Consider the following 26091-nt stretch of genomic DNA (forward strand, 5'->3'; position numbering starts at 1 on the left):
TGGTACTCAGTCAACTAAGAGCAAGCGAAAGAACGACAAAAAAAAACTAAATAATAGGTGCAATTTGAGGGGGAAAGTTATTGTTTTCCGATGATTTTGTCGTATATAGAAACATAAAACAGTTAATTTTCCCCTCAAATTGTACCGATTGTAAGCTTGGTTTTACTTCTTTAAGTTGCTCTTACTTGACCGAAGTTCAGGAGTTGTTTATTTGTTTACAAATATAAACTCCGGAGTCAATAGTTGGTAATTTGAAAATAATCTACAGTGTTCTATTTTTACCTGTACCTGCAATATTTTTTATCAGGTGGCAACAGATTATGGGTTTTTACATGATATATGCTATAGACGAGTGATATTTTTCAAAAAGACGCTTAGTCAAGACTTCAATGCACACACATTATATACGGCTATATTATATATCATGCGAAAGCTTATTGTCTGTACTTTTTGCTTTGCCCGGTCGTCAATAATTCGTACGGTGCAATATTTGGTAAATCAAGGTTAAAGTTCAAGAATGAACATTCCTAAATTTCGCAAGAATAAAACAAAATGCCTTTTGCTGGTTCTTGTGTGATATTTTTTTTCTCTAAAAATCATATGAACATAATAGAACAGAATACCTTAGTCCCAAATCAATTGTAAATTGAAATGTTAACTGCGCAGTATTTACAGAAAATTGCAATTCTTTAAAAATCCTTCAAAGTGATAAAATTGCGCTAAAAGCAAACTATTTCTTGAGCTATCAACATGTTAAAGTCAAAAATGAAATAGAGTTATCATTTATAGGTGAAAGAATTTTTTTCGTCATTTTAAACTGCAATTGATATAATAATGGTCAGGAGTCAATGAAGCTTCTGTAGTTACCATAAATACCATCATCTGCAAAAAGGGATCATCTCACTTTTCATTGAATAGATAAAACATCGATTGTTGTCAATACCAGGAGAAAATAATTTAGCATATTGAAAAAAAGGGATAACAAAACTGATTAAGGAATATACAAGGTATATAAAGTAAAAATATTATCTTTCGATGTCGAAAGTGGAAGACATGTTGAGAAGTTTATTCTCGTTCATTATTCGAATGAATACCGTTTGCACCGCGTGCTGAACAATCACAAACCCGGCATTTTTTTTTTATGTTAGCACATTATTACATACTATATAAGTTGTTTTATCAAATATGAATGAAATTGATATCATGGAATATTGGATACCCTTTCTAAGCAATTTCAATCACCACAGGTTAGAGGTAGTGTTCATACATTTCGGTGTAGTGTTTTGGGGATTATGGTTTGTCTGTCTTACTTTTATGGCGTTGGTCATGGTGTCAAATGTGTGTTTATCGGACATGTAGGAATCTTCTTGTCCCTACGCTCATTTTTCTCCTTTTCATTCATATGTCCATCCGTTTGTCTAAAAAAACATTGAAATGAGCAATACTCGTTCTACGTATACATCGCTTGGTAAATTTGAGTGAAGTTCACAGTTTTGAAGTGCACATATAGAGTTTGTACATGAAGTTATTTTATTAATGAAAAACACATTCAAATAGAGTACAACAGCAAGCAATTCAAATTCACCATTACAGTTCTACTTTAAAGTTATTTCATTTTTAACGTTTGTTTTTCTCACATTTGTATACATACCATATGGCATGGTTTTTTGTTTTTTTTTTATTTTATGTCAACTAATATCAGACACTTATTGCCGTTATGAGAACATTGCACCATTAGAAAACCAAACGAACAGATTAAGGCATGCAAAGCATTGAAATGTAAAAACAAACCTCGAAGCTACTCATTCATGTTATTGTTTGTATAACGTTTTAGGGGTTTCTTTATAATTTAGTTTTGGAAAAGACATTACTTCAAACCAATTGGTTTTGATAACACATTTGTTTACGCGACGTTTGTGATTAGAAATATAACGCAGATAGAATTAACCTCGTCCTTCTCTAGTATGAAAATAAAGTGTGAAATTCGCCAAAACATCCTTGCCAGGTCAACAACAGAGGGCTTAACGCAGAAATATGGAAAGTGCTTAATATGTTTTGTCAAACGTTGCCTACTTTTATAAAACATTCTTGGTGATGATTGATTGAGTTGTTGGTGTGACACAGTAATTTCTTTCTTTATAGCTTTTTATTTTATATGTAATAATTCAACTATTTAGGATGTCTAATCTTTCTATAATTATTGCACATTGCTAGAATTTTCAAATCAAAACATATAGACTGTAAGTTGATGTAAATAAAACCATCATTTATCCTAGGCTTAAAATGTTGTACGCGTGACGTGCGTTTTGTCTACAAAAGACTCATCAGTGACAATCGAATATGTAAAAGTTGAAATGTGCAAATAAAGCACGAAGTTGAAGAGCATCGAGGACCCAAAATTCCGAAAGGTTTTGCCAAATACATCTCAAGGTATCTTTTCTTGGGGAAGAAAATCCGTAGTATTTCAAAAAAATAAATGGGTTTTAAACAATGAGTTTATTTATAATTATGACCATATAAGTGGAAGTTCATGTCAACACTGAAGTGCTGACTACTGGGCTGGTGATACAATTGGTGAGGAAACGTCATGCAGCAGTGGGATCGATCAAGTGATTGTAAAAAAACTCATCATAGATACCAGGCTTAAATATTGCACGCAAGACTCGCGTTTTGTCTACAAAAGACACATTAGTGACGCTCGAGTTGAAAAAGTTCAAAAGGCGAAATGAAGTACAAATTGATGAACATTGAGGACCCAAAATTCCAAAAGGTTTAGCAAAATACAACATACAACTGCATGTAATTGCAACATTGTTTAAATAAATTACGTAGTTTTATATGGTTTCCTACTTCAGACAAGCACAACGAACATTTTCAGTGTCTAGAAAATAATAGTTTTTTTACTTTTTTCGTCAATGCACGATGCAGTTGAAGCAACCAAGAATACAAAAAAAAAGTAAAATCACAAAAATACTGAACTCCGAGGAAAATTCAAAAAGGAAAGTTCCCAATCAAATGGCAAAATCAAAAGTTCAAACACATCAAACGAATGGATAACAACTGTCATATTTTACAATTTGTACAAGAGAAATATTTGAAATTCAACTTTTCATTAATTATTTTTCTATGTAATCATCTATTTATGTATTTAGTTTTTTGGGGCTAGCTAAATATCTTTATATAAAATCCTTTATTTGTTTTAATGATAATTATGAAATTACAAACAAAATAACAAGAAAAGACAGTAGAGTTTTTAATAGGGTGCCAATTAAGCTACATATTGAAATATCAAAGTTTAGCTCCATAAATTCCCCTTATTTTCTTTAAACAATTTTTTAAATGTGTTTCTTCAACCTAAAATTGACTACATAATTTTTTTTAAAAATAGAACAGCTAAAAAGCTATTTTTTGCAGATGGTGGTTTTTTTGGCAACTGTATGGGTTGTTATGATTGGCTGTGTAATTGGCAAGAAGCGTGATTGCAGTAATTTGATCATGTCATAAACTTCGAAATTCCTTAGCACTAAATTAAACATGTTATTTGGTTTTATGGTGATTAACAATTGAATCACAGACAAATATTTTAGTTTTCACTAATTTTATCCTTTTCATCGGAATTTTAGGAAAAGGCACTATTTATTAAAAATACGTTATTTATATTTTAAAGTGCGTTTGACATTTGACAAATTGTCTCTGTCCTGAAAATTTATCATATTTCCATACAGAATTTTATTATTTAGAAGACAGAAATGTTGACTTTTGTAAAATAAGAAATTGTCCGTTCTTGAACTTTCGAATGATATCAGATTTAGCCGTATGTTAGGTTGGTGCTTTAAAAATTAAGTTTAATGGCAAATGTCGCTCGACTACTACGCATTATTATTTACTGTTTGATTTTATATAACGTTTGATGATGCAGTTTTAAAGGGAAATATTTTATACGGACAAAGGAACAAAATGATGACAATGAAGAACACCCAGTGTTTGTATAACATCATTGAGCTCTTAAGAGCCAGGTAAGTTTAAGGGAAAGATTTTTGAATCATGACCAGAAAGATTTGTTTTAAATTTTTGTCATCAGCATTACACAAACATTATTGTTGCTAGGCATGTTCCACGATATGAGAATGGCTACTTAAGCATAAGCCAAGCAACCATCAATTTTTGCAATGTTGATGACAAAATTTAAAACAAATCTTTTCTACTTGATATAAAATTACATAGCAATCATTCATATTTGGATTAAGACTAATATGAACTGTTATATAGATCCTTATTAAAAGGTGAGGGGTCAATATCCACCACTAAACCCCTTGTTGTAGACCTATATATATGCCTGAGAAATCAGCTTTGGTACTTATTTCGAATGATATAAAGTTTCATGAACACTAAATACTCACACAAAATATCTACGATGTGTTGAGTCAGAACATGCGACAACGTGGCTGATGATTACCTGAAATACACGCGAGAAAAATGATGCCAGTAAATTATTTCTGTCCTTAAAAAAGGAATTTGACATTCTGATTGAAAGAAAGAATCATATTTAGTTTCAAAGTTTTGGAATTTTATCACAAGGGATCAACATATTGATGACTTCTAGAGAGTTTTCAACTATGAGAATGGCTACTTAAGTATTTTGGTAACGATATTGACCCCTCACTTTTCAATAAGGATCTATATAACAGTTCATATTAGTCTGAACCTAAATATGTTTGGTTGCTGGGTAGATTTATATCAAGTAAGGGTCATTGCTAAGAACTTTTGACATGACCTCTAGCGTTTAGCCTTGTTACCAAATAAAAGCAATAATCGTTCTAAACATTTTTTTCATTCAAGGTATTGGTATATTTGTTACCATTTCTGTCAAAATCTAATAAAAAAGACTGAAGGTCGAAGGTCAAGGTCAACAATAACTTATACCTTTGCATCAAACTTAAGGTTTTTTTTCAATTGATTTTCATTCTTTATCTGTCATAATTTATAATATATTTTAAAAACAAGGTCAAAATTATTTTACAAAATAACAACAATTTCACTTTTACATGTTTTAGGTTATCTTAGCAACCACCCTATTAACCTGAATCCTAAATCTTTATTACTAGACAACAGTGTTAGTTAACCTTCATAACTTCAGGGTTTGGATGCAAAAGTATTTAATGAGTTCATGCAAAAGTCCTATAATTTGCCTTTTTGAATACAATGAAACTCGGTTATTTTAATGAGTGTTGCCACCTTCTCCCTTTTTTATTAGAGTTATGTTTTATCTTTTATCTAACTAATTTAATGTTATATTTAAATGAACAAATGTTTCATTAATCATCGAAATTGAAATTTGTGCATAATAACTGCCTGAAAATGCTAATTTTTCTATTTAAAAAAAACCAATTGTAGCCAAAATCCAAGAGGAATCGTAACCATGGCAACAGGATAATAAACATTTTTTTTTGTCTATTAATATGAAAATAAATAAATAAACTAACTTAAATTAGAAAAATTAAAACCAGAATCATTTATAGACGACAAGTTTATTAACTATTCAATAAAACATAAAAAGTAAAAAAAGAAATAGATTTAATCAATAAAATGTAATTTAAGAACAACAGACATATATATAATCAACAGAAAATTCTTTCTTTAAGTATTCGAAAGTTATGTTTAATTCTAATATAAATAAACATTGTTTAATTTAAAATGTATCACCAACTAAAAAGGGCATAACTCCTATGCATCGATCTGGCACCCTGCACGAATCTGAACACAGTTTGACAAATTTGAATGTTATTTTTTATGTTTGGTCTGATTTCGTCTGAAACCATCTTGATATTGCCGATACAGTTAAATTTGCTATTATGTCTTGATTTAGATTTAAACATTTACAATGAAGGACTATTGTTTATAATCGATGGTTTAGAACAAAAGATTACGACAAAAGAGACAATGTCAGCTCTTTCATTTTTATGTAGCTACTTTCCAGCAGCACCTGCATATGGAATAATCACTTGATATGATGTCAAAACCTGCATTGTTTATAATGATTTCATTGACAGAGTAAACTGCTTACAAGGAGTCCATTGAGACAATGATTTCTACCGATAAAGTTGAAGTCATGCTGCTAAAGTTCTACGGATTATGGAATATTTGTGTCAGAGATGACCAAGAATAGTTTATGTTTCGATTATCGCAGTCACATTCCCATTAGCTTTTCATCGATTGTTAAATCATCAAATGATCACTTACCATATGCAACACGACGGTTGTCGACATAATTGTGTTTTTTTTTGGTGTCCTTTTGGGTTTTTTTTTTCCACAGTTTATTAGTTTCTTTTTGCTAAGGTACTTTGATTGTTCCTTTGAGTTCACCTCTTTCTTTACCTTTTTTCCGACAAAAAAGATAATTTGTTTGTTGTAAAGGTCGTTAATACAAATCGGAATTAAAAAAAAATGAAAGGTTCTATAAATACAAATGGTACGTCAATCTTTTGTGTTGCTAATCACCTGTCCTACCTCAATGAAAAATATGTCGTTATCCCCGCAGATAAAACCCCCAAAAAACATCGTTTTTTTGTAAATCACATCACACAAACTGCTTGATAAATGAATAAGTTTATTACCAATTTCACTTTGAAACTCAACATACACCGCAACGACACATAGCAAGTCGGCAATTCTGGATAAGCATAGATCTAATCTACTTTGCTTTGGAATTTCAACAAAAGCCGAGGAACTGTTTCTTCCTGTACTGTATTGGATACGTAAATTACATAAGTGTCCTTACAAACAAAGTTATATTGCTGTGTTTTCCAAGTTCTCCATGAAACCTCTATCTAAATTTTTAACATCAATTTTATCAGCAATCATTGACGGACTTCAAAGTTATTGTGAAACTCTCTATTCTAGATGCAGTGTGAATCAGATGTGGATACTAAAACAATTTTGACAACCTTCTTAGATCGAAAAACAAAATATAGCTATACTAATCCCCTTTTTTTGAAGTTTTGTAGCGGTCCCATTGTCCTCATAGGTACTGCAAACAACCGGTGTTTTATGGTAAACCATAACTTTTTGCATGTTCGTTCTCAGCATGAGTTTACATGCACTGCATTTACGAGCCAAATTATGTGTGTCTATATAAGACGACACCAGATTAAAGAAAAAAAGGAAGACATTAGATTCACAGACAAACTTAATGTAATCTACAGTGTACAATTTTTTTGTTGGGGTTCGCTTGAAACTACTACTCATAAAAATTAGTATTTATAAAAAGATGTTTTATTTGCTTTATGAGTATCAAATAAATATGCATAATTTTCAAGAAATATTGGTACTCTTTGTGAATCAAATGCCATTGAAATAGCTTTATCCTGCAATCAGCCAACTATTGTACAAATAAATGGTACGCAAATAAAATCTCCTGTTACCCGCCTCCATGTGGAGCAAGCAGTAATATGGATATTTCTTTCTGGGTAACAGTTCATTTTGGGACCTCTTCGCGGACCGCGTTTCAACTATGTCGATTTCTTTGAAAAATGATTTTGATTTAAACAACAAACGCTCATGTACCGGGTGTATAATGCAGTATAAAAACAATATATGTACATTGTCTGATTTATTCAATGTATTTGTACTCGCTACGAAACAGGAGAAAAGCTCGGCGAGCCTCGCTTTTCGTCCTGTTTCTAAACCTCGTACAAATAAATTGTAAATTATCCGACAATGTACATATATTGTATATGTACATGCAATTTGAACATTTGTTTTTCCGGGGTGAAAATCTATTTCCAACCATTTTTCAACTATTTGAAGGCAATATGAATGCTTCTTATTTAAATTTTGTATTATCCCTAATTTGTATGAACATATTTCCTCTTCATCATTAAGCACATACCATTCAATGTCTATGGAGAACAAAGACTGGTCGCTTGTACTCTCAATTTAATTTGAATTTAAATTGTAATCTATCATCCTGTTGACTGTTAGCATTTGTGAAAGCATATGTACAAACTTGTTGAAAAAGTTGTGTTTTCAGATCATGTGTACATGATATCATATTGCGATGAACATTAGACGGTCATTAATCATTCGGATTGATATGTTTCATCCTTTTGATTTATAATTATATATTTTCAACAATGAAGAATATTATTCAAATTCTACATCGGCTATTACAAATTGTAATATTTATATAGTCACAGAACTTATGTAAAGATGTTTTTGAAACATGTACGATTGTATTTCTGTCATTTTTCTAATTGTTAATCTGTAAACACTATCTTCAGATGCATTGCCTGCAATCGATTTTGTTTACAAGTAAGATGGGATTTTTTTTATATATAAAAACACCACCTGTGCTTGTTTTGAATATGTTTTTGTAAAAGTACTTGTTAATTTTTTAACAGAAATGAGACAGCAAATGTTACGTGTCTAGACGAGTTGGAGGTATAAAATCAGCTACATCGTCATAATTCATAGAAATACAGGTATGAACCATTTTTGTACAACAACAACCAATTAGTCAAGGCATGAATATAACATTTCCAGCGGTTATCTATCTTGCTGTAATTACCTATGTCTGTGATAATGTGATGGCACAGAGAGGCTTTCATAGAGGTAAAGACAATTATGATTATGAAGTTAAATTTCTTATATGAAAAATGAAATAAATAAAGTAAAGAATATTTAGAAGAAAATGATAACAACGTTTACATCTTTCAGAAACATGTTCTGCAGGTGTGATATACACTCTCATTAGTTAAATTTGTTCCGATTGTCTGACGACTTTACATACAGATGGGTGCAGTCCTAATCTGTACAGCAAGTTAACTGGCTAACCAGTCATTTTGACTGGTCAAAGTTAAACTGTGATAGGATTTAGGACTGTTCTGACCAGTCCTAGGACCACAATCAAGTTACCCTGAAAAGCGGACTTGGTCCTAGGACTGTTTTTATGACTGCCGAAAAAGTTAACTTTGATACAGGTCCGCTACTATTATAAGTCAACTTCGAAACCAATCCTGCAATAAATTAGCTTTAATTTTGGCAACTCCGATCAAAGCAGACCTGATCTCAAGTTAACTTTTGGCTGGTCTGCTCAACACTAAGTTAACTTGTAACCAGGACAGCTCTACATTAATTTTTAATAAAATATTTTTAAATGTCTTTGTTTCTTGATATAAACAAATTAGACTAAATACATTTAAAAATAAAGTACTCTTAAAACTTTGCTTGTTATACAACTTTCTGCGTGATCTGCCTTTTTATCAATTGAAAACGATATTGGTTACACTGCTAACGTGCATTGAATATACTGTAAACCATCTTATTTTCGCGAATACTTTATTTCGCGTTTAGCTCTTACTAGGCCATTTCGCGGCAATTTAATTTCGCGATATTCAAATTTGTGTGATGCAGTTATATATATATCTAAATAAGGAAAGATCCAAGTTTTACATATTCGCGACGATTTATATTCGCGTTATATTTTCCCTCGCGAAAGTCGCGAAAATAAATCGCTCGCGAAAATTAATTGGTTTACAGTATATTTCAATAAATATCAAATTCTGTAAGTCGTATATACATGTATTTTATATAAAATATTATAAGTCCTGGTCTGTTTTAAAATGTAGTATTAATCTTGTAAACTTGGTTATCAGATGAAATCGATATCCAATGGCGAAAACGCATAGTATTTAGATTGTATAAAATAATCATGATAAATGAAAGCAATATTGGTGTACAGTTACAAATATTTATCCTGTTTATGGTCGGCTATAATTCAGAGTGTCCTCATTACTAATGTTTCTTTTTCTGCACCAATTAACAGTGCCATCATGTCCTCTTTTTATTCAAATAATTGATCCATTACCAAAAATCAGCAGTTTTCATATCTCAGACTGGCTCTTATAACAAAATTATTTGACCGCATCAACCACAACTGACCATATTTGCACTTTATTATGTAAATTTATATAGCCGCTTAATAAATAAGTAATTTCATTTTTTTTGTATGTCAGAATCGATTGTATGATACAAATGACAGCAATATTGGAACACAATGCCTACACAAATTTGTCCACATCAATTTAGAGTGCCAGCATGTCCTCTTTTTATTCCAAATATTGACTCGTTACAAAAATTCAGTAGTTTTAATAAGCGGGAGCTTTGAAAAGCCATAAAACCAGATTCAACCCACCATTTGTTTTTTGAATGTCCTGTACCAAGTCATGAATATAGCAGTTGTTATCAAATAGTTCGTTTCTATGTATGTTGGCGTTTGTTTTTGTTGCACATTAGTGTTCGTGTTGCTCCTTTGTTTTCCTTTAATAGTTGATGTTTTTCCCTCGGGTTTAGTTTGTAACCCGGATTTGTTTTCTTTTAATCGATTTATGACTTTTGAACACCGGTATAGTACTGTTGCCTTTATCTGATACCTCCGGCTGGCTCGTATAACAAAATTATTTGACCGCGTCAACAAACACTGAACATATTTGCACTTTATTATGTAAATTTATATAGCCGCATAATAAATCATTATTTTTTTTTTATGTCAGAATAGATTGTATAATACAAATGAACGCAATGACTACAAAAGTTTTGTCCGCATCAATTTAGAGTGCCAGTATGTCCTCCTTTTATTTAAAATATTGACTCATAACAAAAATTCAGTAGTTTTGATATCTCAGGCTGGCTCGTTTAACAAAATTAATGGACCGCATCAACCAAAACTGACCATATTTGCACTTTATTATGTAAATTTATATGGCCGAATAATAAATTATTATTTTTTTTCTATGTCAAGATGGATTGTATAATACAAATGACAGCAATATTGGAACACAATGACTACAAAATTTTGTCCGCATCAATTTAAAGTGCTAGCATGTCCTCTTTGTATTTAAAAATATTGACTTGTAACAAAAACTTAGAACTTTTGATACCTAAGGATGGCTCGTATAACAACTAAAACCGACCATATTTGCACTTTATTATTTAAATATATATGGCCGCATAATAAATCGGTATTTTTTTTTTATGTCAAGTTGGATTGTATAATACAAATGACATCAATATTGGAACAAAATGACTTTAAAATTTTGTCAGCATCAATTAAGAGTGCCAGAATGTCCTCCTTTTATTCAAAATATTGACTCGTAACAAAAATTCAGTAGTTTTTATACCTCAGCCTGGCTCGTATAACAAATATATTTGACTGCATCAACCAAAACTGACCATATTTGCAATTTATTATTAAAATTTATATGGCCGCATAATATTTGAGTAATTTTTTTTTATGGCCGGATTGATTGTATTATACAAATGACAGCAATATTGGAACACAATGACTACAAAATTTTGTCCGCATAAATTTAGAGTGCCAGTATGTCCTTTTTTTATTCAAAATATTGACTCTCCACAAATATTCAGTAGCTTTGATACCTCAGGCTGGCTCACATAACAAAATTATTTGACCGCATCAACTAAAACTGACCATATTTGCACTTTATTATGTAAATTTAAATGGCTGCATAATAAATCAGTATTTTTTTTTTATGTCAGAATGGATTGTATAATACAAATGACAGCAATATTGGAACACAATGATCACAAATATTTGTCCACATCAATTTAGAGTGTCAGCATGTCCTCTTTTCATTCAAAATATTGTCGAGTCACAAACAATCAGTACTTTTAATATCTCAAAGTGGCTCGTATAACAAAAATATTTGACCGCATCAACCAAAACTGTCTATATTCGTACTTTATGATAAACATGATAAAAGTATGACATGTATGAGGTGGCATCATCTGGGAATCGTTTACTGACTGACCATAATATTCATGATCATTCGCATTTAATAGTCGGATCAGAAATCATCAATTTGTTAACTCGGTATGGATTGTATAAAACAAATGACAGCAACATTGGTACACAATGGCCATAATATTTAACCGTCACTAAAGTAAGTAGTTCAGGATGGTTTGTATAACAAAACTGTTGACCGAATCATCCAACACTGACATGACTGATTATATTTGTACTATAAAATGAAAAGTATCATATGAGAAGTTCTCATCTGGGAATACTATACTGACTGACTGTTACAATATTATGTTGGTTGATTGATTTTGTTGGCAGCTAAACGTCCAGGGGCAAATATTGCATTCATGTTCAGAACGAGTATATTTTTTCGGACGTCCCAGATATCATTTATAATCGGTAAAGATGAATCTGCCGAAATTGACGAGATGGTTCATAACTATACAACACCTTATATATCCGGACACTGTACAATTTTCGTTTGAACATTTTGTCAAAAAGCAGAATCGTAAATCTAAGGCAAACAAGGTGAATAACGATGAATAATCGAGGTAATGCATAGAGTAATTTGGAAAGAGATTGTAAAAAATGCGGAACGAAGCAACGTGAACAATGATGTTTATATCCCATCATATACAAATATTTTTCCGATGTGTTGGGTAACCTTTCTATCCGCCTTCCAATTTAGAAAAAAAAACGTCCTTTCTTTTATGATAGCTGCATGTATATTTGTCGATCAACAAGTGTGAAATTGTATAGCCATTATTACATGTATATTAGAAATTTTTTAATGAGTATAATATGTATACAGAGTCACTAACGAGTATAGTAATTTGCTATACTGGTAAAGAAGAGCAATACGATTATTGTTTGCATAATGAAAGCCCAGGTCTAATATGAAAAGTCTTAAACACGGTAATATGTCATAAGCAGACCTGTCCTGAGGTCTGGTCAGTAGCAGACTTGCCCACAGATCTGGTCTGGGGCAGACCTGTCCTCAGGACTGATCCGTAGCAGACTTGTCCACAGGTTTGGTCTACAGCAGTCCTAAAAAAGCAGACCTATGTCTGGTCTACTAACGACGAAGTTAACTTGCTTGTCTCCTTAAAATATCTCAAGTTAACTTGGAAAGCAGTCAAAAAGTCTGCTCTAAGTTAACTTTTGTACAGGTTAGGACTGCACTCATCTGTATTTACTAAAATACTGTGTTTCAGTTAACTGTTCTCATGAAATGTAAGGAAACATGTTAAGGGTGTTTCCGCTTTGGTTGTTTTCTTGAGAGGAAGAACTCAAAATATGCTGGTTTTCTGTAGTAGTGAGTACATTTGGACCCTAATTTTCAAAAAATATAACATTTAATATATTTTTTCTGACTAGTATTATTCTGTTGGTATAATTGCTTCCAGTTATATATAGGAAGTAAGACTTTTAAATCCTTTAAAGTCTAGATTCAGTGTGATTTTGATTGCGTTCAATCATAACACTTATGAAAACTTGTAACTGATTGAAATTTCATTTTGATTTCATTATATATTCAAAACATAAAATGAATCAGTTCAATGTTTTCTTAGAATAAGGTTGATGTAAAGCATTAGAACATTAAATCAAACATGTTTTATTTACTTGAGTCTTTTAAGGACTTGACAGACAAAGATTCGAGCTCAGCTTTTAGCTATGTTTTGTATCTACAATCTGATCTTAAAAGCTTATATAAATCATAAGAAGATCTTTTATATATATTTGCCGATATTAATGAACAGAATACAATACGATATATTGTCTATGTTTTAGAAATTGTAAGACGAAGACGAAGCGAACCTAAATACATGCCCGGTATGTATCCACATTGTTATTTGTGTGTGCAAATTCTTCGTCTATGTTTGCTTATCAATTTTTAGTTCAAATAGTTCAAATCATGTGATTGCATGATCAGACCACTTTACATATTACATTATATGAATCAGTTCAGAAGTTTTCTTAAAATTAGCTTAGTGTTAAATACTGTACCGTAGTATCTAATGTGCGTTTAATTGCTTGACATTAATAAAAGATTTGACAGAAAAAGTCATAACAATACTAGTAATGGTCAGTAGCTATATTTATATAAAATCAAAAGCTTACATGAATTATGCAAAGTTTTATTTACAATATCTGCCAAAGATCGAACTACATTGATAAATATAATACGATATACTGTAAATTAATTTATTTCTCCGGATACTTTATTTCGCGTTTAAGTTAAAAATACAGAACTGAAACAACGAGACAAAATTTGACACATTAATATTTTAACGTTGATATTTTTAAAAAAATCAATTGAAGGTATATCGTGTATGTTTTATTAAGTCTGCAATCCTGTATTTTGCTATACGAATAGCAATAAGTTTGTCATAACTTATGTACCAATAATACTTACTATAGAAAAACTAAATATTATATCCTACGATAATATAAGTAAATTGTTGTTTTTTTTTTATATCTAACATCAATCAGGTTTGCATTGAGTGTCTATTGACTTTTCATCATAGAGATACCGTACATTTTATCTTAATTTGTTTGTTTGTGTCATCAGTTTAAATTTATTTGAATAATTACCTCATATTATGTCATATGAACAGCACCATGTGTTCCAACAATGTGCCCTGCTGAATATGCATTGTTAGATAACCAAACTGCTAGTCCAAATTGTTACTACATCAATGAAGGGGATGAGAGAACCTGGTATGAGGCTGTGGTGAGTATGTTTTGTGTCGTATCACATTTGATTATTCCTAATCTAATAACGTATCCTTCATTTTGATTTGTTAATATCTAGAGTAACTTAAATATAAAAAAAACTAAACTTAGATATATATCACCGGGAGAAATGAAAGAGGAAATGATGCTTTCTGAGTCAACAATTATTTTTGTCTAAACGTATAAGCCTTTGTTATTCTTCGTGGATTCAATGTGGCTGTTTTTCCACCTCTATATTGGCATTAAATTTCACAAATGTTTAACTATAAACAACTCTTTTTGAGTAATTACATATAAAACAGACTGACAATTCGCACGCCCAGGAAATCGAAAAGTTTATTTTCCCTCAACTTTTTGTCCTCCCAAGCACCTCTTCTGAACATTAATGTTTCGGTAAAAAATACTGTACTTTAATAGTTTGTAATATTGAAATAAGTTCGGGAATCTTTATGCATTAATGACGCAGTCATTATCATGAAAAGTTTTTACTTTATGGAATTTTACCTTTCAAAATGGAATAATGAAACCAGGTTTGAAACCTATAGGCCATACTTGGCAATACATTGAAAAACAAATCCAATAATAGTTGCTTCTATTTATAAATACAAAGATATTTGTAAAATTTATGCAGACGATTCCTAAAACAAATTGTACATTCAAAATGAAACTTTTTCAAAGTGATAACAACCTATTTGTCTCTCAGAACACACACTCAAAACCTAGACCCTGTTGCAACAAATTAACAAACAGAGATTTACTTTAGCATTACAGACCATTAAAATGATAGCTCGAAGGACAAAAATGCTAAGAATAAAAGGTATTGCCAAAAATAAAAATTCTTATTTGACGTTCTTCTTTCGCCTTTGAAACAAAGCCATGTTCTAATTGCAATAAAACATGGGCTACACATGATTGACGTCACAATTGAAATTGCAACGCCGGAGAAAAAATTGTCAGTTTTGATGGTGTATCTTGCTGGGAAATTAACAAAAATCATTCTTTAAGTAAGTTTACATGTATCTGTTCATTTTTTATCGTGAAACGGTTGATTTTCTATATCGTCTTGGCTTTATAAAATCATAATGGCTGCCTTTCGAACGTGTGTTATAGACCCGCTTCGAAGAACAAAATTTCCGATAAGAATCGAAATAATTCTATCATGCCATGCTCTATGCTCATTTTAATATGGTTAGGCATTATATTTGTCAACATTTTACACCTCGCTTCCGCTCAAGATGCATAATAGAATAATTTCTTAGATATAAATTGTTGACAGGCAGCTTGTTATTATGGGATTCAAATTTTACCTCTCATGTCTATATAATATATATAACCTTAGAGGTCAATATAGTCTTTTGGATGTAGTAAGGTCAGGTCTAGGAATTTTTGTCAGATGTTCAGACTCCTTGGGTTTTTTACCACGATACAGGATTTTGTCCCATATCACCCACTTTTCTTTTCATATAAGACTTTAATAGCTCATAAAAGGCCATTTACCAAAATTTAAGCAGATTCTAGATTTTTTTCTTCCGATTTGAGACCCAAATACTGTTAATGCTTAATATAAGGTAAAAATCATAGTCAGCATTTTCCCGCCATTAAAAAAAATTAAATATATCGAAAAGGAGTTCCATATTCTATCAATATTTTTATATATAGAGAAGAAGATGTGGTATGATTACCAGTGAGACGAATCTCCACAAGAGACCAAATGACACAGAAATTACCAACTATAGGTAACCGCACGGCCTTCAACAATTAGCAAAATCCATACCGCATATTCAGTTATAAAAGTCCCGAATATGACAAATGTAAAACAATTCAAACGAGAAAACTAACGGTCTGATTTATGTACAAAATAATGAACGAAAACCGAATATGATATACAGAACAAACGACAACTACTGAATTGCAGGCTCATGACTTGGGACAGGCACATACAGAATGTGGCGGGGTAAAACATGTTAGCGGGAGCCCAACACTCCTCTTACCTAGGACAGTGGTGTAACAGTACAAAATATGTACAAACTATAAAAATCGGTTGAAAAGGGCTTAACTCATCAGATCGATACCAAATAAAAAAAATACAGAGTGGACGTGGCAGGGTACTTATACGTCCCCTCAACAAAAAGACAATACAGATCTGAGAGTACACGCAGTTACTGACAGCTAGCTTATTTTGTTCCTAATGCTCTTCAGATTTATTGTATCAATTTTAAATTCCGATTTTTTAGTTTCACCTGGCTACATCCTTTAATACATTGACAGCGAGGAAAACCGGAAACAATTGTTTCGGTTGATATATATATCTGTAGATGTCTATCAAATAACAGGTTTTGTCTGAAAAATTTTGTTTATTCTCGATGAAGTCGGAAGACGTGTAGTAGAAATGTTATCACTGGAACAATCACTTTTGTTTTAAATTGGTGATTGTGTCTACTAAAGGGGATGTTTAGTATGGACTTACATAAGCATACACACATAATATATTCGTTGAGGTTTTCGGAACAGACCTCCAGTTATTGTCTATGCTGGTAGAGGTTTCTTCCCCGAGGGTATCACAAGACCAGTATTCAGCACTTCTGTGTAGACATGAATTCTCAATTATTTTGTCATCATTATAATGAAACCGTTTATACAACTTTAATGTTATCGATGTTCTACCCCAAAAATAGATTACCTTAACTGAATTTGGTACAACCGTTCGGAACTTTGGGTCCTAAATGCTATTAATTTTCGTTAATTTTTTGTCTTTTGATTTTTTTGGATTTCAGCGTCACTAGTTAGATATTTGTAGACAAAAGGCGCATCTGACGTACAATATTTGTAATCATGTTGTTTATATGATGAGTTTATTTACTAGACATGTTTGATGTAAGTTATTGGTGAAGTATTTACATAGTAAGAACATACTTTTGCGTGTCATTTGACCAAAGTCCAGTTTTCCTGTCATCAATTTTCATGATACAGGCGTCACGCTGGTTTAGTAACTGCAGAGGTAATTAAACGGTAATAAGATATGTACGTTAATGAGAAAACCAAGCAACAACAGAAACAAAAAAAACTTCGAAACATATTACTTAACTTGACAGTATAATTGTCAAAACTCGCAGTACTGACATAAGTAAAATCTGCGTTATTGTTAATTATATTTTTCCCATGTTAAAGAAAAAAACAAACGTAACATTTTTGTATTTATAAGAAAAGTATGTTAAAAATGTAGATACTGCATCAATCCGAGGCATGTTTCTAAATTTTAGACGTTCTGCATTGGGACAACAGGAGCCAACCTTTGGAGGACAAATAGTGAAGCAGAAGCTAATGAGGTCAGAACGCAATTCAATATCGGTAAGTTAGTAGAAAATAATGTGTTCTAATTTTTTTCTGTTGTGAGAAACCAATCAAAATGCCTTATGATTTAGGAATGACGGTTGAACTTCGTAGAATTGAATCTTCTTTATATCTTGACTTACATCTTGATATTGACAATGATAGTCGGTTGAGAACAAAACTTTACGACAACAGAGATGATTTCAGCTTGTCAATCGTAACCTTTCTAAATCTATGTAGCAACATTCAAGCTTTGTTTGCATATGCAGTAAACATCTTCCAATTGATACAATATTAAGAAGTTTGTGTTTCCCATCATGACTTCAATGAAAGAGAGTAAATAATAACAAGGAAGCTGTTGAACATAGGATTCCAATTTGGGAAGGGGGAGTTATCCTTAGAAAATTGAAGGGACGCCATCACGAGTTTGTTCCCCGATATGAAAATTCTGTTTCACAGGTGACTAAATATGTTTCTTTTGTCGTGAGCGCAACGACCTGTAGTTTTCATCATAACTTTAATTCATTACATAGCACGAAAAAAACTACATTCGGTAAAGGGTGAAATCAATTTTGTCATATATTGTCTACACCACCATACTATGATGAGTTTATATATACCTGAATCTATATGCAAGTTGTCAGTACTTGATACTGCAACGACTGAACTTTCTTTTACCTGTTCACCATTTAACTGATATAGGTATGCATAAATTTCATCTTTTAAATATTGCACAAAGCATATATTGTTTGCCGTAAATTGATTACTGTATTTGTACAATTTTTCGCCAGTATTTACTTTTGCGAAATCGGTATTGCCGATGAATTCGCGTATATTTAATGTCGCGGTATTGCCGAAAATATCAAAACATTGATAAATATCTTTCTGTATTAAGTAAACATGACTTTCAATTTTACAAGGTAAATAGCTTTTATGTTAAAATTGAGTAAAATCTTTTAAAAATTTGATAAATTTGATCTTGAACTTTTTGTTAAACAAAAAAATAAACTACTAAAGAACAAGTAAGTGAAATTATTAAAAAGATAAATAAAGATTATTCCATAGACGAAACAGTCGTCTGCTAAATAAACAAAATTTTCAGATTAAGTTGTAGTTTCACAATAAAATTGTCAGATTTGGCTTGGGTCATTATAACCTTGTGTCCTTAATTGATTTTCTGTCCGGATCACTGGTGTTGTTTTAACAGTTTCAAAGTTCAAACGAGGAGATGTGAAGGGAAATAAGGTAAACGTTTATGTACAGTTGGAAATTCGGAAGACAATTATTTAAAGGTTTTTTCGTCCATTTAAGCTGCATTTGTATTCGCGTATATTCGTGGAAATAGATATACCGCGAAAAAGTACACATACAGTAATATTCTATTATTTCAGACACACTTTGACTAAATGTAATAATTTGGTCTTTTAAATGTTATCCACTAAACATATCTGCCTCAAGAAGGCCAGGCTTTGAATTTTAAGTGTTATCTTATTAAGGTAGACAATTTTATTACTCCAATTTTAACTGCTCCAACTGAGTTATGAGGAGGAAAGATTACAAATGACACTCCGTAAATGTTATCTAAACTAATTAACTACATTTTTACCACGTCTTATATTGCAGTTTACCATCTACGTCGTCTGGTCTGCTATGTACAAATCTATTCTATTTTTAGAAATTTACCTCTGATAATATAAACGTCACAAAAAATACGTTACTTTTTGTGGCGGTGATACATTCGTGTGATGCACTGTTTATGATTCGTTTGTGGTGTCTTGGTGTACTGTCGTGGATTCATGGGAGGTGTCCGTTGTTATTCTGTGGTTTACATGTTGTAATGTACTATTATGTTATTTATCTAAGTGTTTCTCTGTCCCGAGTGTTCTTGCGTGTATTTGTACTGAATTCCTGTCACGTAATGTTGTCATTTTAGCTGTACTTTTAACATTTTTATATAAACGGGAGGTTTGGCTAGACATAAAACCAGGTTCAATCCACCATTTTTTTCTTATAATGTCCTGTACCAAGTCAGAAATTTGGCAGTTGTTATCAAATAGTCCGTTTCTATGTTGCTGGCGGTTTTTTTTTTTGGTTGCAGTTCAGTGTTTCTGTTGTTCCGTTGTTTCCCTCTTATAGTTGATGTGTTTACCTCGGTTTATTAGTAACCTGGATTTGTTTTCGCTTAACCGATATATAAGTATTGAACAGCGGTATACTACTGTTGCCTTTATTTGTCAATAAAAAATAACAACCAGTAACTAACATGACTAATACCAGGTATTTTTTACGACTTTGGCTAATTCTCAATCAAAACTTAATTGAATACTCCAAAGACTTTGAACCTAATTTCATTAGGCAGAAGAAGTCTCCTCAATTGATCAAACGATGCATATCTAGGATAATTAAAATGTTTCAATTAAACCACGGATAGTGTAAATGAGCCAATCACCATTCGGAAATCTACGAGTAACAGTCCTAAGGTACAAATAGAGATTTTAGATATATATTTAAGTCAATGCGGCAAAAAAACATGTCTTTTTAATATATTTGTTTTATAAATGTTTACCATCAAGTACTATTGAAATTCTAAAATACTTTCCTGGTGATGGTAATCCAGAAAACAGCTTGGGACGTGCAACATTAATAAAGAGTTAATTGAATTTAAATTGTGAGCGCTGGATCGATACCACTGGTGGTGGACTGTAATCCCGAGAGTATCATCAGATCAGGAGTTAGTTATTCGGTTCTGACTTGATTTTGAAATTTTTATTCTTGAATTCTCCGTTGTTAAATTCAAAATGTATAAGGAATCTAAGGTTAAAAAAGGCAACCATAACCTGCGATAAATTTGATAATTATTTAGGTCCACTTCGGTTATCAAGCTCTTCACGTGGTTATGTGTTATACATCCTTGTCTGTCAAATGATTGAGTTTTAGCATTCCTGATGGATTAACATTCAAGACAAATGCTTTGTACGCACAAAATAAAGAAAGTGCTATTTGCATTTTATACTCAAAAACAGTTTTACTCCGTCCACAAACTTGAAGACCCACCAATAAACTATATATCCGTAGATTTCAAGCGTTTTAGTTATTTTTCCGGGTTCTGTGTACTTAAACTGGATTTTTTTTCTGTCTGACTTGAAGACGCTAACAATTTAATTCTTCATACAGCAAAGAGCCTCGATCTATGGACTGGTGCTATTCCTGTTTCAGGTAATTATCAGCTTTAAACATAATTAAGTAAAAAATCATTTCGTTAATAAAATGTATTTCTTGGTGTTAATGATGGGTTAATCAAAATATACTTCAATATGATGAAAAACAATTCGAAAAGGTAAAGCTTAGTGTTTATGTAATTCTAATAAATAAGATTGGAAATAAATGTCCATTTGACAGTTATCCAACAAAGATAAAAACAAAAGAAAAAAAAACAGAAGGCATGAAAGGGTTAACATATGGTCTTCAACGGTTGATTTTACGAAAATAAAGTCCTAAATCGTCCAGAGCCAAGAGGGCCAAAGAATAAATTATATCTGAGAAAATCGAAGAACTGTCATTAACACCAAATAACTAAACAACCCCCCCCCCCCCCCCCCAAAAAAAAAAAAAACTACGAAGAAGGTACTTCAGATTACAAAATAAACGTACAACGAGGGAAAGGCGTATCAAAGAAGTAGATTTATAATTTTGAACGTCAGCTGCATGCGTGTTTTGTCTTCAAAAACTTGTCCTTGTGATTGGCACTCGAATGCAAAAAAGTTGGAAGGACAAGAAAGTTAAAGAGCATTGATTCATCGTTGATTTATTTAGATTTTAATAAGAACCTACAGTTCAAACTCATTCAAACAAATTTACATTAGACAGATTTGATTTTGAGTTAAAGTCCATTTTGGTTAATTTTCCATGCTCTTGCAAGTACCTTTACAATTTTGGCATCAACATTGTTGAAATTCAATTAAGAGAAACCACCCGGACACACCAACTATAGACTTATGACATAAAGAACAGCTAATTCTATTTCTTTCTTTTTTTCTTTTTTTTTTGGTGAACGGTTAACAGCTATGAAATGTCTGCTTGTTTGATTTCACAGTTGTGTATCGATATGTCAGGTAACGCCATCATCATTGTACCATTCAGTTCAGAATTGCGATGCATGTTTCGTTTACCCATTAGAAAGTCATGTTCTCTGATTGATAGGTTTGGTTTTTTTGTTCATTTGTTTCTAATTTTCAACTTATTATGTTGTTTTTCACATAGTTACTCATTCATTGTAAATAAAGATTTTTTCGTTTGTGTTTCAAGGTTTTTCAACAAATGATAAGAAATGTATAATTCAAAAATTCAGCAACGGCACAGTTCTCAATATGTGGACAAATTGTGATATCAAACATGAATTTGTTTGCTTATTAACTAAGGTTAGTTTGATGATGCTTTTGAAATAATTATAATTTTGTATCCTACTGTAACATACTCATTCGCATACTTATTAGAATCAAGTTTTGCCTGCTTGCTGATTAAAAATTATTAAAAAAGGAAGCAACATTGTAACACATATTGAATTAAGTTGTGATATCTTACTGAAATTTTGTTTCTAAAGAGTCTCAAGCTTTGATCTATAGTTAAACTTTAATCAAGGGGTAAAATATGTGGAAGAAAATCTTGCTATACTTTATATCCTTAAAAGAAGAACGCTTTTGAAGGATATTTATTTCCAAATCTAAGAAATCTAACTTAACATTTACAATTGAATCTATTCCTGACATAAGCATTTGCTTTGTGAATTAGTGAAATGATAACAGGTCAAATAGAAATTCGCTTATTTCAAACACGTTTAAGTGTGAAAGGTGTAGTAGAGAAACTGAAAAACTATGGCAAATTGTTGTAATTTTCAATTCTAATTTGATTAATTTGTAATACTGTATATTTTGAAATATTCTAAACTTTAACAACTTCTGTTTTTCAGAAAACTTGTACATGAAAGTGTATGTGGCTATCGTTAAATTGCAACTGACGAATTTTATGATGAATGATGTGAAAGATAATAAATCAGAATCCTTTAGTTTGCATTGTTTAATTTTTTAAGGCCATGAAATGTCCATTCCCGTTATACCCTGACTCTTTTTATTCCAGGTTTATGTACGATGATGATAAAATATGATGTATATTATATAAGGGATATGATTTATAGCTTACTGCTGAGCATGCACCAATGAAACAACACCTAAATGAAAGGATTGAAACAGAAACTACAATCAATCTCTTAAATCAAACATACAAGTGTCTACATTATCACTCTAAATCGTCACTTAACTACATTATTTTAACAAACAGCCGTGTGTAAAACTTTCACAAACTTTGAATAAGGTGAGACCAGGCGTTTCAAGGATGATGTATGTATTCATCAATACAATCAAGTAATGAATTCACGACTAGGAACTGCAAATATCGACAACACACACAAAAGAATAAAACTTACAGGATTAAATATATCGGAGGCAGGTTAGACAATTCAGAAAGTGTTGATCTCATTTGTTTTCCCTTGCCTCTTGTTGGGTATAGTTGTCATGTTTGCTTATGAAAGTTTTCGACAGTTAATTAATTTGTTAAATAGTCTTATGAGTCTTAAATGGTGATAAAACGCGAATTTATGTTTTCCAAAGTAGTGTACCTTTGTACACTGATATAAATTATGATACACACACTTTTTATTGTTTACGTATTAATGTTCTGGTTCGTAAAGATTTAGTTACACCAAACTAGTTCTCAAAAGGTTCGAACCCGTCCTTGAAAATACGTAAAACGAGTTGTGGTCGGGCAAAAACGTATAACTTTGGTCTGACAATATCTATAATGCGACCAAAGTTAGTATTTAAACAGTTCTCGATACCTCCATCTTGTCTTTATCCCGTTTATATTCAGTTCAGATGCGATAACAATTTCCTTTCGCTTTCTGAGGACACCGTTTCCATATAGTCCAAGTCCGTCTATAGTCTGTTTACATCAGATTGTTTACTAGTTCTACTTCGTTCCTTATTCGTCGAAATCCGTTCTAACAGTTCCCTTTTCGATCAACACGTTTAACGACAGTTAAACTTTTTCTGACTTCGTCCCAATCTTGTCCGAAGTGCGTTGGGAACTTTATTGTTATCACGTCTTCGTCGAATGGCTATACAAACCAAGGAGTTTCTGTCAGTCCTTTCCCGTTCACTGCTGTTTATATATTTTTCAGTGGTTCTGGTATTTTATAACTTGTCTTTTTTTAATGATGATACTGCATAATTATGGAAAAAATGTATTGTGACACGTTTTATGATTGTCTGATATTCCGTGTGAAACATATGATACTATGGTGCTATTCGTCATCAATATTATAAGCTGAAGTACAGCATAACATAAATATGTTAATATGGTATGTATATCATTTCCTCTCTATTCAAACTAGAACTGTGATCATGTTCATTTTAGATATTCCCAACCCCCAACTCCACCTTCCACTCCACCTGCAAGCATCATCATGTGTCTGGGAATAAAAGTAACCAAATGATGAACCAGTGAGAAACCATACATAGTCGGATTGTACTGCAGACGGGTTGTATGTTTTAAGAACTGTATAATAACGCAATTACCGTAATGAATAAAAGGAACAGGTGTTTAACAAATGCCACTGAATTCTAATCTATGGTCCCCTTAAGCAATAATTGTGTTTGTTTGTTCGTCTGTCACTCAATACCTTGAAGTACTACTGTAAACCAACTAATTTTCGCGAGCGATTTATTTTCGTGTCTTTCGCGAGTAGGAAAATAACGCAAATATAAATCGTCGCGAATTTGTCAAACTTGGATCTTTCTTCATTTAACTACATCAAGCAAATTTGAAAATCGCGAAATTAAATCGCCGCGAAAACAGCTAGTAAGGGCTAAACGCGAAATGAAAAAAAGTATCCGCGAAAATAAGTTTGTTTACGTACAATTGTCAGGATTTCCTAAACCGGTTTTATACAAATGGTACGCAGTTAATACCTATAAAAGGAATGTCCTGTTCATGTTGTGTAAAATGTAAACAAACGTCGTTGTAAAAGAGAGGCGAAAGATACCAAAGGGACATTCAAACGCATACGTCGAAATTAAACTGACAACGCCATCGCAAAAAAAGAAAAAAGACCAAAAGACAAACAACAGTACACAAAACACAACATACAAACCAAAGACTGAGCAACATAAACCCCACCAAAAACCGGTGGTGATTTCAGGTGCTCTAGTGCCTGCTCCACATGTGGCCCTGTCGTGTTGCTCATGTAAGTACAAACCCAGAGAGAAGTCTTAATCGGCAGGTACCATTCGGGGAAAAGCGGATGGGATTGTAGTTACGATTATTGGAACATATCTGTCGTCATCTGTGAAACAGATAGTCCATAACGTTTAACCTACTCATGGTTATTGAACTTTATTGACGATTTTTACTATATTTTGTTTGATTTTTTTCCATCTTTAAAGCTATAACGGATAGATACAAACTTAAAAGAGGCGAACATATTCAGTTAGACTAGATCTACTATTAAGCGTAATATCCTAAATCGTCAGTCGACTCCTTATTGGAGTTATTGCTCTTTAAGGACGATTGTTATCAATCATCTTAGAAACCTTAATAGATAAATACAGTGTAAATTGCAAAGCTGATAAACAAATTAAGATTTTGATGAAATCGTTGATAGACTCTTTATAAGAGTGATTGCCCTTACATGACGATTGTTTAACCTTTTTTTTTGTGTTTTGGGCATAAACTAAACAAGAAAGAGAGAAACTGTAAACAGAAAAAAATTATCAGCAACACAAGATCACCACAATATTTTGGTTATGAATTCTATTCTAGTCCACAATGAAGAGAGTGTCCATTGATGCAAATTAGATATAAAACAGAAGCAAAAGATTTTTCTTAATTTCTGATATTGTAATAAAAGGAAAATATAAAATATCTATATCAGTGCTTATATCGTAAACAGCTTTACGATAGTAACTTTTTAGGGTCTCTTGTACTAGTTTGAAATTATTTTCCAAGCATTAAAGATATGTGGCCCTTTTTTCACACTCTCTTATTTTTCATACAAAAAGATAACCTATGACAGTGGTGTAACAGTACAACATATGAACAAACTATAAAAATCAGTTGAAAAGGGCTTAACTCATCAGATCGATACAAAGCTTAGT

At 31.9% G+C, this 26091-nt stretch overlaps 1 protein-coding gene across 1 annotated transcript; it reads left to right on the top strand.

The window, feature by feature from the left end:
• The first annotated feature begins 8486 nt into the window (after positions 1 to 8486).
• On the top strand, positions 8487 to 22947 carry LOC127714619 (uncharacterized). Its single transcript, XM_052220691.1, has 7 exons — positions 8487 to 8610; positions 13610 to 13651; positions 14437 to 14552; positions 17815 to 17902; positions 21059 to 21100; positions 22190 to 22302; positions 22851 to 22947. The coding sequence occupies exons 1-7, from the start codon at positions 8523 to 8525 to the stop codon at positions 22863 to 22865; spliced, it is 504 nt and encodes a 167-aa protein (XP_052076651.1). The 5' UTR covers positions 8487 to 8522; the 3' UTR covers positions 22866 to 22947.
• The last annotated feature ends 3144 nt before the right edge of the window (positions 22948 to 26091 follow it).

The sequence above is a fragment of the Mytilus californianus genome, unplaced genomic scaffold (genome assembly GCF_021869535.1).
Source record: "Mytilus californianus isolate M0D057914Y unplaced genomic scaffold, xbMytCali1.0.p SCAF_9, whole genome shotgun sequence".
NCBI classification, from domain to species: Eukaryota; Metazoa; Mollusca; class Bivalvia; order Mytilida; family Mytilidae; genus Mytilus; species Mytilus californianus.